The 16,140-nt window shown below is 35.7% G+C and overlaps 1 protein-coding gene across 2 annotated transcripts in view; it reads right to left on the reverse strand.

Annotated features, from left to right (window-relative positions):
- CCDC175 (coiled-coil domain containing 175) overlaps nt 1–16,140 on the reverse strand; it is a 113,818-nt gene that overhangs the window by 76,723 nt on the left and 20,955 nt on the right. For both annotated transcript variants that reach the window (XM_074290252.1, XM_074290253.1), the window contains exons 2-5: nt 15,693–15,778; nt 11,756–11,867; nt 10,721–10,856; nt 179–407 (exon numbers count right to left, since the gene is read on the reverse strand). In XM_074290252.1, the coding sequence (XP_074146353.1) occupies nt 179–407; nt 10,721–10,856; nt 11,756–11,867; nt 15,693–15,778 (563 nt within the window). The remainder of the gene's footprint in view (nt 1–178; nt 408–10,720; nt 10,857–11,755; nt 11,868–15,692; nt 15,779–16,140) is intronic.

Raw genomic sequence — 16,140 nt, forward strand, 5'->3', positions numbered from 1 at the left:
GTTCATTGCTCTCTTGGTCTGCTCTCTGATTCTTACCCAGGAGCAGGCCATGATCTTTTGGGATTGAATTTACTACTTAAGTCATCTTGTAATTAGAACATGCATTCAATCAATTAAGATTATCTCTAAGATTCCATCTAATTATCAGTCCTATAAAAATATTAATCATGATAATTACCTTTTTCTCTAAACTTTCTTTTTTTGTTAAAAATATGTCCCTTTCTTCAGTCAGTTCATCATTTATTGTTTGCAATAGATCTTGATAGTAGTCAATTTTTTCTTCATCAACTTTTTTCTGGACATATATCTCTTTTGTATTAGTATCATTTTCAGCTCTTTCTTTCATCTTCATGTTAACCATAAGTACAGCTTTTCGATGATCATCAGCTAATTTTTCCTGTTCTTCCCTATGTAGAAACAAATATCAATGATTCATTGGAATAAATGATAGCTCATTTTAAGAACCTTTAAATAGTATTAGTTACTATATTATTATTTGGAGCAACACTCAAGAAAGCTTGATATGCATAACTGAGATTGTAAAGATAGTAAAGAGAGCCTAAAATTCAATTGCTTTCAGGAAATTGCAAAGCTCCTTTACTAACACTAATCTTTCCATATAAGTAAAATTCAATATTTCCATTATTTCTCACTGTTCCTATATGGCAGTAATAATATGAATATCTTGTCTCCAAAAGAACTCAAAGATAGGTATCAAACATTGGACACGGGGGAAACATATGTCAGGTTGTGCTGGCTGCACCCAATGAGGAACTCTAAAGAATAAGATGCAGTCAAAAAATTGTAGAATAGAAAGATGGGTGATGATCCAACATCAAAAAATGATAAATAAAAAGCTAAAGTACTCCAGTGATAACTATATGATGTTAAATGTTGCCAGCTAAATGGATTTGTAATGGCAAACTTCAGAGAAAAGATGGAAAAATATCACATAGGGTGTGCAGCCATGAATGTGAGAATCATATTCTTACGTGAGAATATGATCTTTATGTTTAGAGGAAACTTTTGAATCAATGATTATACATGTCCATTGAATATTGTGCCTGCTTGGAAGTAACTTTTACTTGGACAAATATGGTACTTAATTTCAATATGTATTATTGGAACATGGATCTATAACTGGAAGAGATCTGAAAACTGAGATCTGAAAATTCATTGCACCAACCCTCTTATTTAAAGATGAAGAAACTGAAGCCCAGAGACAACAAAAGATTTAGTAAGTGACAGCATTGAGTTGTGAGTTCAGATTTTCTGAATACACACTGGCTACCTCAGAATTAGTATCTAAAGTAATTTATGGTCAACCTATTCCTAGTCACTAAGAATACAAAAAATGTTAAAGACATGGTTTTGATGAGCTATTATTTAGTTAAGGGGAAAATATTGACATAAATAGGTCTAACAATGGCCACAGAAATTATCCCTCTTGCTTTTTTGCTTATTTTAACTACAGTGTATAATGCTGAGGAAAATCCTGATTTTTCCACCTCACTGCATTGGTATTAACTTTACTCTCAACATTAGATTCTCCCACAACTATTTTTAAGAAAGTACATACTGACATAGATGAAAATGTGATGGTATTAGTTGAAAAAGTAATATAATTAGTAGAAAAGTAGTATAATTTCATGGGCTCTAACAGTCATTAGAGATTACTAATATTTGGAGTATATCCTTACTTTGAAAATGGGGGTTTATGTAGCAACCTTGCATTATTTAATGAGTTATGGTCATAACATAGCACAGAAAACAAGGAATAAGCTTTGATATGTACTAAAGAAATCAGTGATACAGGAAACTGAGTTAAATTTCTTGCCATCAGAATCAAATATTTCATCTGGGGATAAAACTGACTCCATATTTTCCAAGTGGAAGATCAAAGTATTACTTGAGGGCTAATTCCCCTAAGTCAGAAAAAATAATATTAACCATAACTCCACTTTCCATGTTAGCAGGAGTAAACAGATCATTTATATACATGGGGAGATCTAGCTCTCCTAGGCTGCATGAGAAGTACCACCTGTGTGTAGGTGCTAGACAAGTTATCTTGTTACAGAGAGCAAAGATAAATAAATTTAGGAAATTACTCAAGACAGAGTCCTCAAACTCCTAAGAAAGACTCTGTAAAGGTCTATACCAATTATATATTAACAGGACAAGATTAATTATTTTATGGAAAGAATCAAAGGTGGCATTTTTGAACATTGATGAGATATAAGAAAAAGAAAGCCTGGAGTAATGTATCAGTAATGCAGACAAAAAGAGGAATGGTTATGATCCCGCTGATGGCTAAATTAACTGAGTTTGGTATTTCTATTCAATGCAAAGGCAAGCTGCTATCCCAATACTTATCACAGATGGAAACCACAAACTGAAAATGATGATAGTGATAGCCCCTAATAATGTAGATCGGAGTGATCAAATTAACCCCAGAAGCGATAAGGTTGACTTGATATAAGAGTGTCCCCAGAGGTATTCTAGGTATAAAACAGAAATGAAATTGTGACTAATTGATAGACCACATTAAAATGTTTGAGCAATTTTGAAGGAAGCCACAAAATAGACTGGAGAGCAAAGATTCAGCCCCAACTGCCACAAGGTTGTTTTCTTCTACATAGTCAATAAGCAGGGGAAATGATGTGTAGATGCAGTCAACCAAAGAAACTCACACAATATAGTGAGAGGTGGGTCCAAAAATAAAGCCATTCCACTTGGGATTAATGAGATAATTGAATGACAACTATGTCAAATTAACATATTAACAGCAGCAGCAGATAGCCAGAAAGATGGAGCTACCTTCCCTTACATGCAGAGATGAGGGCTTTATGCAGGCATATGCATATATGAGAGAATGTAATTTTTGTGCACCCAAAGCTGAGAATTACATGACTAGCTCTGGAGAAAGGAAATGAATGCAGGGAATAAGGTTTCTCAGGCCCCCACAAAATGATTAGTATGACCTTATCAACAAATCTTAATAGTCTTTTCCACTTGGATTCCATAGGGTCTCATACAGAAGTTCTGGGAAGATTGGGAATGTGAACTGCATTGCCATTTTGCAGCTTAACATAAGTAACCAGTGTGCCCACTCATTTTATGAAAGACACATGAACAAAGTACTTTATAAATTCTATATGGATTTGGACTTGGAAGACTGAGAGAAACTATCACATCAATACAAATGTGTTATTTTTGTCAAAAAGGTAACAGAAACCCTGCTGTATGACTAGACCCAGCATCTATTTTGGAATTAATTGGGATCAATTCTGGAATATTCAAGAAATTAGCAAAATATTGCAAATAACAAACTGAAAACTTAGACCATATATGGGACCTGTAAGGGGACTTTTAAAGGAGGATAAAGCAAAAGCAGAAATAGTGAACATCACAAGAATATTCCCTCTCCAAACTCAGGAATGGATGCAGAGAAATTTGGTCAAAAGGAGGAGGAAAGAACTGTTGATGCAAAAACTGAGGAAAAATATTAAATAGATGTTTTCTAACTTCATGAATAGAATATGAGATGTTTCCAAAGATCATTTCACAGAATCCTGTTCACTGATTTGCATTCATGAAAATTTAGGAAAATTTCTTTTTATGTGATGGATGATCTCAGTGACCATCTTAAGAACCTTCTGGGCAAAGTTATGACCTCAGAATATAGCAGTTCATGCACAATGCATATAAAAGTCAATAAAATTGGTTGCTAAAGTTATACTAATCACTTATAGTGGGGGGGCTGAACAAATTTATTCCCTGAAATGATTTCCTTTCCCCAAAGTTGGGAGCACAAAATTGCATTTTCTCATATATATAATATATATGGACTGTATATAGCCATTATTTTTGCAGATGTGACAGAAGGTAGCTCCACCTTTCTGGCTATCTCCTGGTGAAGCTAATATGTTAATTTGACATGGTTATTATTCAATGATCTCATTAAGTACTGAAGAAGAATAGGTCAGGTATATGTAGATACTATCTAACTCTGAACAAAAGGAATAAAATGATAAGGGCTATGAACTGTCTCTTAAAAGCAACCAGTGGTGCTCAGTATCAAACTGTATATAAATGACAGGCACTCTACCATCACTGATCTTCATCAGGCTCAGAATGCATTGAACAGCAGAGCCTCACCCCTTTTTATCACGCATGTTAGGTCCCACACTGATGGCACTGGCCCCATATTTGAGGGCAATAGAGTAGCTAATGCCTTTCTTTATCCTTTATGTGGCCTCAGCTCTGATTCCCTTGCTCTAAAGGCATATACTTCGTTTCATTTATCTGCCCACTTATTGCAGAGGCTGTATGGCATCTCTAAAGCAGAAGCTGCAGCTACTGTTCACCGCTGTATTACTTAAGCTCCTTTTCATCCTGCTTCACACAATACTGTGACAAATCCTCATGGTAAGTCAGCCAATGCCTTATGGCAAATGGACATTACTCCTACAAGAAGCAGTGCATTCATGTAACCATGGATACACACTCTCAACTCCTCATGGCTTCACTCCATACTGGGGAAACAGTTAGGTATGTGATCAGCCATGTTTATCATTGTTTTTCCATTGCAGGAGTCCCACATGCACTTAAGATAGATAATGGACCAGCTTATACATCTTCTGCCTTTTGATCCTTCTACATTGAATTTGGCACTGCCTATTCCACTAGCATCCCATATGACTCTATGGGCTAAGCCATTCTTGAATGGGCTAATCGCACCTTAAAAACACTCCTGTCTAAACAAGAAAAGGGAGTGTTGGGTTCGCATAACCTTTCACCCGAATTACAAAGGCTCGCTTACATGCAGCAATATATACATATAATTACCTACAATTTTCACATTCCTTGAATCTCACCCAGCAATGCGTTTCTGACACATGTAGAAAGTGGGGCTAACTAATAGACTGGTCAACAAAAACAAGAGCCCTCTCTCCACAGTGATGTGGAAGGGCCTAGATGGATCTGGAAGGGCCCAGGTTGGGTCAGGGTGTGAGGTCCCAGGTACGTGCTTGCATTCCAGATGCACACCCAACAGCAGAGGAGTGGATCCCAACCAGAAACATCCGGGACCTGGGGAATCAAAAGAAAAGGACAAGACCACTGCGGCGCCAACAACAAAGGCCCAGAAGGATCCCGGATGTCAGCAGCCCTTCAGATGCTGATGACAGTCACGTCCCTCCTGACTGTGACACCAAAGATGGCAGACATAGCACTAGTGTAGCAGCTGAATTAGACTGTCCTGGTTGATGCACAACACCAAGAGACTGACACAACTGGACAATGGGCTTATGCTCTTCTCCCATGGCCTCCCGCTATTCATATGGTGGCCTGAGGAGAGGCTTCACTCTGTTTTCCACTTGCAGGCAAGGCCTCTAAATTAGTGGTGAAAAAACTAACACAGCCACCTGCCAAAGTTAGTGAGGCAGTGCTATGGGGCATGACTTTAAGGATTGTTTCTATTCTATCCCTCTAGATAAGGAAGATATGAAAAGATTTGCTTTTTCAGTGCCTAGTGTTAATTTGGCTGAGCCTTATAAAAGATATGGACAGTTTTGCCACAGGGAATGAAAAACAGCCCTATTATGTGTCAAATGTATGTTGCTGCTGCTCTTGCTCCAGTAAGAAAAAACATTTCCAAAAGTAATATGGATGATATTTTGGGATGTGCACCTGAGGAACAAATGTTAGAAGCATGTCTACAAAAGACCACGGAAACATTAAAGTACTACAAACTGCATATAGCTACAGAAAAAATTCAAAGACATGCTCCTTTTCAATATTTAGGATATGAAGTATATTCTAAGACACTCATAGTACAAAAGCTTTCTTTAAGAACAGAGAAGTTGAACACCTTAAATGATTTCCAAAAATTAATAGGAGATATCCAATGGATGCGTCCAGTGTTAGGCTTAACTACTGACCAACTGCAACCTTTATATGATATTTTAAGGGGAGACAGTGCTTTAAATTCACCACGCCAGCTTACAAAAGAAGCACAAGAGGCTTTGAGAGAAGTTGAACTGGCTTTATCCAATGTGGTTGAAAGAGTCACTCAAAAACCCTTGGAAAATCAGTTTTTGCTACACAAGAGGCACCCACAGCAGTCCTTCATCAAGGAGACAGTGTGATTGAGTGGGTGAACCTCCCAGCACAACCAGAACAAAGCCTTACTCCTTACCCAGTGCTTGTGACTAGAATTTTATTAAAGGCTATTAAGGAGTAATACAATTATCTGGGATAAGTCCTGAAAAAATATACACATTCTATATTAATGCACAAATTAATGTATGCTGTGAGACCATCCCAGAATGGCAAATTTTATTGGCCACAGCTCCAAATTTTGCACATGGGTCTCCATTAAAGATAACCCGGCTACTACATATTTGGCGATGGATTTTTGAAGAAAAGGTTTCTAAGGTTCCTCTTAAAGGACCAACAATCTTTACAGATGCCTCCAAAGAAAATATTTGTACTGTATACTCTCATGATTTAACCATAAAGAAAGTAGTCAGGACTTCTTTTCAGTCCACTCAACAGAATGAATTATTTGCTATCATGCTAGCTCGCTCTTATTACCCAGGAGACGTTTTATTACCGATTCAGCCTATTCAGTAGGTGTAGTACAAAGAATTGCCACAGCCCAAATAAAATTTGCAGCCTCTAATATTTATCAGTTCTTTAAGGAACTTCAAGAGCAAGTGAGAAAACCTCCAGGCAAGATTTATATCTTGCATGTCCACTCACATAGTGGACTTCCAGGTCCTATTTTTGATGGAAATTCAAAGGCAGATAGCCTTTTAACTATGTTAACCAGTAGTCCTTTATTTCAGGAAGCGCAAGAATCTCATTCTAAATATCATCTGGCTACTCAAGCTTTACGTTTACAATTTGGAATCACAAGAGAGGAAGCTAAGAGAATAGTAAAAAGCTATACAGCTTGCCTTCCTTTCCATGCTCCTACACTTCCTCCAGGGAAGAATCCTCATGGTTCGAGAGCCAATGAAATCTGACAAATGGATATGACCCATTATAAATCTTTTGGTCATCTGTCTTTTATCCACGTGGTAGTAGATACCTTTTCAGGATTCACTTTTGCAGTGCCAACAGCAAAAGAGACAGCCTGATTGATCACTGAATTCCTTATACAAGCATTTGCAATTATGGGTGTGCCACAAGAAATAAAAACAGATAATGGACCTGCATATTCTTTTAAACATTTTGCACACTTTTGTGCACAGTATAAGATTTTACACACCACTGGAATACCTTTTAATCCGCAAGGTCAGGCAATAGTAGAGAGAAGAAACAAAGGCATTAAGACACTCCTCCAAAAACAAAAGAAAGGGGGAGCCACAGGTAACCCTAGAGTGTTAGGTTCTTACTAAGTGCTAATGAGATAATGAGATATTAGGTTCTTACTAAGTGCTAAGTCGGTACTTGACAATTCTCTAGTTCTGGCCTTTCCTGGGGAAGAGCTTGCATGCTTAGGAGGAGCAAGTTCATTGGTTGAAGTAATTCTTCCCAGAAGCTTGCATTATCCCACGCCCATTCTCTGGGAGGATAAAGAGAGCAGCTCTGGAGGAAAAAGGGAGTTGTTTCTGGACCAGACTTGAGGCTGCTCTCTACAGGAAGAAGAATCTGTCCGAGAGATTTGAGTTGACACAGCAGATCTCCTCCCAGAGAGCAATCGGCAGCTTCTAGAGACAACAGCACGTTACACTAGAGAACTCTTAAATTTTGTTCTCTATGCCATTAATTTTCTAATTTTTGACAAAGATGCACTGGCTCTAGCAGACAGGTTTTATAACCCACCAGAAGGGCAGTGTCCAGTGTGAGCAGCTCCACTGTCCTTAAGATAATCGCCAGGTGATGTGGAGAGACCCAGAAAGTGGTGAATGGAAGGGACCAGATAGGTTAACTGCCTGGGGGAGAGCGTTTGCTTGTATTTCTTCAGATGGAGATGGAATCAGATGGATGCCATGAGTCCTATTTGCCTTGTCCATCAGAGAGAGACAGAAAAAGAGAAAGACCTTAAAACAAAGGAGAAAATCTAAGAAACATCTGACACTGAAAGAGCATGGATAATAAGAAGACTGTAATAGAACTTTAAAATCAGCAGGAATCATTGGATTTCCTAACACAAGATGAGACTAATGGACAATAGACTTATGGACATTTATAAATTCTCAATTTATGGTTATTTGATCATGTTATTTGTTACATACTTCTAGCATGTATTATGTTACTATGTTACTATGTGTTTATGTAATCTATGTAATTATGTGTAATACCTCCCATATTGATGGATTTATGTTTCAAAGTCATGACCACCCTATGTTCTAAATCAAAAGGGGGAGATGCTAGGTTCTTACTAAGTGCTAATGAGATAATGAGATATTAGGTTCTTACTAAGTGCTAAGTCCGTACTTAACAATTCTCTAGTTCTGGCCTTTAAGGAGAGTTTTACCCCTTTGAACTTCTGGGGAGGAACTTACATGTTTAAAAGGAGCAAGTTCATTGGTAGAAGTAATTTTCCCACAAGCCCTTGCATTATCCCATGCCCATTCTCTGGGAGGATAAAAGAGGGCGGCACTCTGGAGGAGGAGGAATCTACTCTGAGACAGAGTTGGGGCTGAATTCTGGAGGAAGAAGGGTCAAGTCTGGGATTGAGTTGAGACAGCAGATCTCCTCCTAGAAAGCAATCGGCAGTTTCTGGAGACATTACATAAGGTAATGCCAAAAATGCATCAAAGAGGTGAAACAGGATGAAAACTGAGAAAAGAAGTCAGACTTGGCAATTAAGAGGTCATTGTTAATGTCAGACAAAATAGTTTTATTTGTGTGATGAGATCAAAAGCCAAATTTGCAAAGGGTTGACATATGAGGCAAGAACAAGTAGCGGCAATGCATAGATACAGTCTTTTTTCTACCAATTAATTTGTCCAAGAAAGGAAAGTGAAGTAAAAGATCACAGTTGATAAGAGTTTTTTTTTTTTTAAAGAATGGGGGAGAAGGCATTTTGAAGGTAGTAGGAAAGGGATAGCCCCCCCCCCCCACAAAAATCAAAGATTTAAGAGAGAGGAGATGACTGAATGATACTCTGCTAGAGAGAATGATAGGGGATGGGATCAAAGAGCTTGACAATGAGAAGAACCACTTCATTATCATAGACTGAGGAAAAGGAAGTGAGAGAGGAAGGTGAAATGTAGGATTTTGATATGAAGAGAAAGGGAGAAGGAGGAGCTTCTCAGTAGAGCATGAGATGAGGTCTTCAGCTAAGGGTGGGGAAAGTGTGGTAAGATTTAAGAAAAAAGAGGTTTAGAATGATTCTGTGGGGCCGGAAATGTGGGATTCAGTTATAGAAGAATAAAAGGATTGGGACAGCTAGGTGGTGCAGTGAATACAGGACCAGCCCTGAAATCAGGATGACCTGAGTTCAAAACTAGTCTCAGACACTTAATACTTCCTAGCTGTGTGACCCTGGGCAAGACACTTAACCCTAATTGCATCAGAAACAAAACAAAACAAAACAAAAAAGGATAAAAAATTGTCTTATTTCATGTTAATCTAGGGATAATGTAATGACAACAACAAAAATAATAATATAAGTTCAATCGCTTCTCCTTCTACTCTAGGAGATAATTTTGAATTCCCTCTCTCTATTGAGTGAATACAATGGGTTTCCTACTAGCACCATCTCTAGCATGACCACTCAGCTCTTGGCTGCTTCTTCAGTTAAGCTCCTAGCTTAAAGTGCTATTATTACCCACAACCCAAACTGTAAGGAATCCTGGTTTGGAAGAAAGGAGCTCATATGAAGTGTTAACCTTTCTAACACACCATTTCAACCTGATACTACTACATACATCAGGTTACATTCTCTTTCTATAAGTTCTGAACTTCAAACTGTCACTTTTTCTGAGTGGTCATTTCATTTGTCATCAATACTTCTAGTATTTTAGTCCCTCTTGCCATCCTCACTGCTTAGTAAGCAAATAGGTAAAGGGCTCCTTGAAATTTCTTATTTTCTGTTCCATAGTAGTTATTTAATAAATGCTTTCTCCTGCATACATTAGTTTATACTATCATCACATTAGAATCTAAATACAAAAAATAGATTAATTCTTGGCATTTGTATCACCTGAGGCTAGGAGAAGATAGAAATTTAGTAAATTTCTTGATTGATTGATGCTTTTGGTCCTAAAACATGGTCAATTTTGTGACAGTTTCTTGCATGTTTTTAAAAGTATTCTTTTTTTTTCTTCCCATTCAAAGTTTTGCCTAATTTAATTTCTTTAGTATTCTAAAATCTCTAACTTTTTGATAATATAATGTTTATGTTTCTGCAATTTTCTAATACCTATTACTTTTCTATTTAATAAACATTCTATTAGAACTCTTCTCTCAGAATGTTTATCCTTATAAATAAGAAACTTGTAATCAAAAGGACTTTTCTGATGTCATCCAAACACTTAACATATGCTCATTTATACATGAAAAGTTGAGCTGCATAGTATTAAAAAATGAGTTAAGAAATGTAGTCCTGTGTCAGAAACTTATAACACATAAGTAGTTTGCTTTAATTATATAAGCAAGGCCTAAAAAGACTTATAGATTATCATAGGGAATAAGTATTAATTGGCCAAATTGTTAAATATTGATAAATTTTCAAAGAAGCGATTGCAAAAATTATATTTACCACAAATCTACATTCATTTTTTCCAGATTTTCCAGTCTTTCATTCAGTAGATCCATTTCACATGAGACGATTTCAATTGCATTATGTAAACTATTTATCTCTTCTGCATTTGTTACACGGGCAGCAATAACAGCATCTTAAAAATAAGTGACAATATTTGTAAATATTTCACTATTGTCAAAATAATCTTCCTAATGCATAGAGCTAATTATTTTGTCCCTTTTTTGCTCAGAAATCTTTAGTGCATAAAATTCAAATATCCCAATTTGATTTTAAACCCCTTTATAATATAGATCTCATCTATCTTTGTAGGGTTATTTTATCATACTTCCCTTCACATACTTTACATTCCAGTCACTATGGTATGCTTCCCCCCCCTACCCTGCCCGGAACTCAGTAATGCCTTTATATATACTTTCCTCTATTTTTGGAATGTATTCATTCACTTCTGTCTAGAGACAATGAGGTGGTACAGTAGATAAAGTGTAGACTTAGACTCAGGAAGGTCTGAGTTCAAATCTAACTTCAGACACTTATTAGTTATGTGACTTCAATTATAAAATAGGGATAAAAGTATCATTTACATCCCAGGATTGTTGTAAGGCTTAAATGATATATTTGTAAAGTGTTTAGAATGGTGTCTGACACATAGTAGATGCTTAATACGCTTCTTTAGCTTCTTTAAAGACTCAGTTTGTGTCATCTTCTCTAGGAAGCTTTCTCTAATCTCTCTATAATTTGTTATCATTCTTTTCAGCCTTAAATTAAATAATTTTGCTTTACTTATCTATTTACATATTTCATTACTCAGTGGAAGATGAGTTCCTTAAGGCCAAGTATTTATTTTTATTTGTTTGTTTTTCTACCTTAGCACCTAGTATATAGTAGGCACTTAATAAATATTTGTCAAATTGAATTACATTTTAGAAAGGGCAAAAACATTGAAAATCCCTTTTCAAAACATGAATGGATTTTTTTATCATTAAGTATTTTACATTTTTACAGATGAAATATATGTTTTTGCTACCAAAATACCTTCTATTTCCTTGGAAATGTTTCCTGGAAGACGCAGTAATATAAAACGGAGTCTGCTGGCTTCTATGCTTTCAATTTCTAGAAGATCAATTGTGGTTTTCCTCATGCATTCCTGAAAATGTATGTGATATTTAAGAAGCTAAAACAATATGAGTAAGAGAAAGGGCAGAACAACAATGCTCCATAGATATTTACTTAGATCTAAGTTTCTAATTTTTATTGACATGCTCCCCCCCTCCCAAAATGGGGAAAAATATATACCCAATCTATTTTATAAATGCTTGTGGCATTAGATCAATATACCTTTTTATGTCTATTAGTTATTTTTTCATGTTCTTATATTACAGCCTTCAACTTTGCTGAAGCTATTGTCCCAGTATTTTTGCTGATTCTCTAAGATTTTCTAAGTAAACCATATCTGAATAGAGATGATTCTATCTCCTCCTTGTCTATGATTATGCCTTTAATTCTTGTTCTAACAGGTAAGACAGACTAAGATAATTGCAATCTCTGAACCAGGGAACCCAGTCTCCATTGAGTTTTCCTGCAGTTTTAGATTCCAGGAAAAGTAGGGTATCCAACAGGGGCTAAAGGTAGGGGTCTAGTAGTAACAAGTTCAGGGGCACAATAATGGTCATGGAGAGGAAGTGAAAAATGTCGAACATTTTTGCCCTGATATTATTAGCTACAACTGCTCCTTTTGAGAGTTAGGAAAGATTTACCTTATCTTTCTCATTTCTCTAGTGTCAGTAGCAAGTGGGTAAGGTGTTTCCTCCATGACTTTCTCTATTTTTAAAGATATTTCTATTTCATAACTTTGCCTCCTATAAATTGTTCTTAATCACATATGACCTCTGATTCATGTCTGAATGCAGAGATGAATGCAATCTGTGTTGGAATTTTTCCTAACCAAAAGTTCTGAAGAAAGTAGAAAGATTTTCAATGGTTTTGATTCATGACTTTTATAAACTGCTTAAGAGGAAGAAGAAATTTGAATTTCATATATAGACCATGTATGGTCTATATATGTCCCATTGTATGGACTAAAATAAATTAGAGTACCATTTTTTTTGCTCTCTCTAATAAGGTTGGGGCTGTGGGGTCACTCACTTTTCCCCTCACCCCAAATCTCCTGCTTTCATAGAGATACAAAAGTAGTATCAAGGAAAATGGGAAAATAGGTGTGGACTGGCCTAATTAGTAATACACCTATTCCTAAAGTGGAGACCAAAGAGCAAATATCTATGATTTTTAGTCTTATATAGCCAAACCTCACTGATCAACTTCATCTAGTTGCTATGTGGATAATAAACACTGCTATTGTTTCTTTCTCCAGTGAACTTCATCCAATGCTCTCCATCATATTTCTCCTTCAATTCCTGGATTTTCTTACAGAAACATATCTTACTATACACTGCTATCTCCCCCTTATTCTTTTACCTAATATATTTTAGATCTACATCTCAAATAAATAGTGTCTTTTCACTGAGTTTCAGTGATAGATTTTGGTTCATTCATCTCCTTGACTTTAGATCTATAGTTGATCTTTTTTATTAACAAAGCTTTGGATAATTTTATATAGACATGAGGCAATAAATATGTATCACAAATATAGGGGATATCTTGGCATAATTTATTTAGAAAGCACAAGCACTAGAAAGCTTTTGGAGCTGGGCTGTTAAGACATATCTTTTGGATGTGAAGAACATAAATAATATAGTAGTGATAGATCATTTTACTTTGTATGCACAAGTCAACCCAACCAGGGACCAGGTGGCTACTATCATAGCCAAAGAATTGTGAAAGAAGAATTTCTTCCCACAGATCTTCCAAAGTTGCCATCAAGATTGAGACTTTGAGACTGAGTTACATAAGATGATAGTAGCTTTGGGAGGAATGAAAAAAATGTAGAAGTATTCCTTATCATCCTCAAGGAGGTCTTCAATCAGAACATTTAAACTGCATGCTGCTGAGTGCTAGAAATTCTTAGATCTGAGCAAAAGGTCCAAAGGAGTTACCATTTAGTATATAATGCCACCAATAACATAGGTTTTACTTTGGACCTGAGCCCAATTGTATAAGAATCTACTCTGTGAGCAACTGGGGAGACTTAGAATCACAGTGTGTCATCTAGCTGGGCTCAGATGAGCTCTGAAAAGAACAAGCAACAGCATGATGTGTGAGTTTACTTTCAAGAATTCTATCCTGAAAAAGTCCTGTTAATAAGTTTTGGTGTTCATCATGGCCAAGTATAAAACTTTGATAGATGTCTGTTCATCCTAGAGGAGCACCTACTGGTATTTCTCCTAAAAGACAACATGAAAGATGGTATGGTGAAATAGATAGAATTCTATATTTGGATGCAGCCAACCTGGAATCAAACACCAGCTATGTGATTTATTGCTTGTGTGACTTTGGGAAAATCAATTATTTACTCTAGACCTCTGTTTCTTCATTTGTAAAATGAAGAACTTAAATTCATAGGGTCATAAAGGAATCTTCCAGCTCTAAATTTGTGATTCTCTAAAGGATAATGTATCACATTTTTGAAGTAGATAAGAGGTTGATTGATTTGTCAAGGGTCACACAGCTAAAAAGTGTCTGAAACTGGATTTGCACTTACAACTTTATAGTTCACTATACTCACAGTATATATGTAGTATAGTTCACTATACTACCCAGTTGATTAGTTATACCAATACTTTGTACATTTGCATGTAGATACCTGAGGTTCTGATTTTTATTATCATTGGCTTCTTTGAATTTGGTTCCTGTAACTTTTTGATGTCTTTACTTCCTTAGCTCTTCTCTTCAAAGGAGAGAGAGGGAAGTGTCTTCTCTTATCTCTTCTTTGGTGCTACTTTTATTTTTTGTAACTTTGCAGCATTCACTTTTGTTTCTTTTGTATTAGTCATTTCATTTACATTCTTGTGGGTTAATATAATGTTATCTTGGTTCTTCACTCTGTATCTAGTTATAGATCTTTTTTATGCTTCTCTGTATTCATCAGTCATATTTTGTTTACAGCATAGCAATATTCTGTTACATTTATGTGTCCCAACTTGTTTTGCCATTCCCCAATCAATCCTTTCTGTCATGTTGTTGGGAGATTAACTGAGCAAGCTTTTTAAAAGAATTCAATTCCTTGTTATTTACCTTTCATTCTGTTTTAACTAAATGTTTTTTATTTTGATTTCATGAATCATCTGGCATGGTCTGGCAAAATCATTGGTAAGGGGATCAAGGATATGGATTTGCATAGATCCCTACCCACAATAGAACTATTGTATAATATATATGTACATGTATTTATGTGTATAATGTAATTAGAAGACCAAGAATCTTGTGGGAAGGGGGAGGGGCATGTTACACCCAAAGTACAAATGAAAAGAAAGTCACATTTATCTTCAAAAGTCCACATAGTAAAAAACCAGAAACAAAGAAAAAGCCCCACATAGCAAATATTTATGTGTAAAGCAATTTTTTGTGTAATATTAAAAAAAAACAGTTTTGGATTCCACAAAGAAGAACTTGGTTCAAGTTTTGACTCTGAAACATAATGAGACTTTAACCTTGATGAAGTCATATAGCCTCAGTGCTCCAAAAACTAAACTAAATCTTTAAGTTACAGAGTAATTGCTGAGTTGCTTTGATTTTTTTTTAAAAGTGTCTTCATAATTACATTCAGCTCCCAAACTCACTTCTTTTACTCTATTTTGCATACTTTAAAACTCAACTCAAATGCTATTTACTCCATAATTCCTTTCCCAAGCCATCCAACTCTCCACTCAGGAATTACAAAATGCTTTTTGTCTTATATACTTGTGTGTCATATGTCCCTGTTAGATTATAAATTTTATGAAGGTAGGGCATGTTTGCACACTAGATACTTGAATATTTAACTAAATCTACATCAATAATATGGATTATACCGTACCAGTTTTTTAACTGCTTCAGCAATTTCCTCAAGAGTAGTCTTAGCTTCTTCGTTAAATTGAAATGTTTCATTTTTCAGAGCTTTTTCTTTAAAAATTAAATTAAATTCATGGATTATTGTTACATGCAATGTAATATATTTTAAACTAGTAGTACTTATTTATATAGAGCTATCTTCTAAAATAGAGGGTTTGACCTGCAAACATTATTATTAATTGCTTTTCTTAAACTACTTTTACTTTTATAATACATAAATGGGCAACCACCATGCAAACTCAGAAATTCCTGTCTTTTCCTAGACTTGTTACTATTCCATATATCTCCATTTGTCTTATACCTTTTATACTACTTTTTATCCTCACCATGATAAATGGACCAAATTTTCTTCCTTTTTTTCCAGAATTTATTACTATGGTTGCAGTTGCTTACCTTCATTCTTGACCATGTAA

Source organism: Sminthopsis crassicaudata, chromosome 2 (assembly GCF_048593235.1).
Source record: "Sminthopsis crassicaudata isolate SCR6 chromosome 2, ASM4859323v1, whole genome shotgun sequence".
Taxonomy (NCBI): Eukaryota; Metazoa; Chordata; class Mammalia; order Dasyuromorphia; family Dasyuridae; genus Sminthopsis; species Sminthopsis crassicaudata.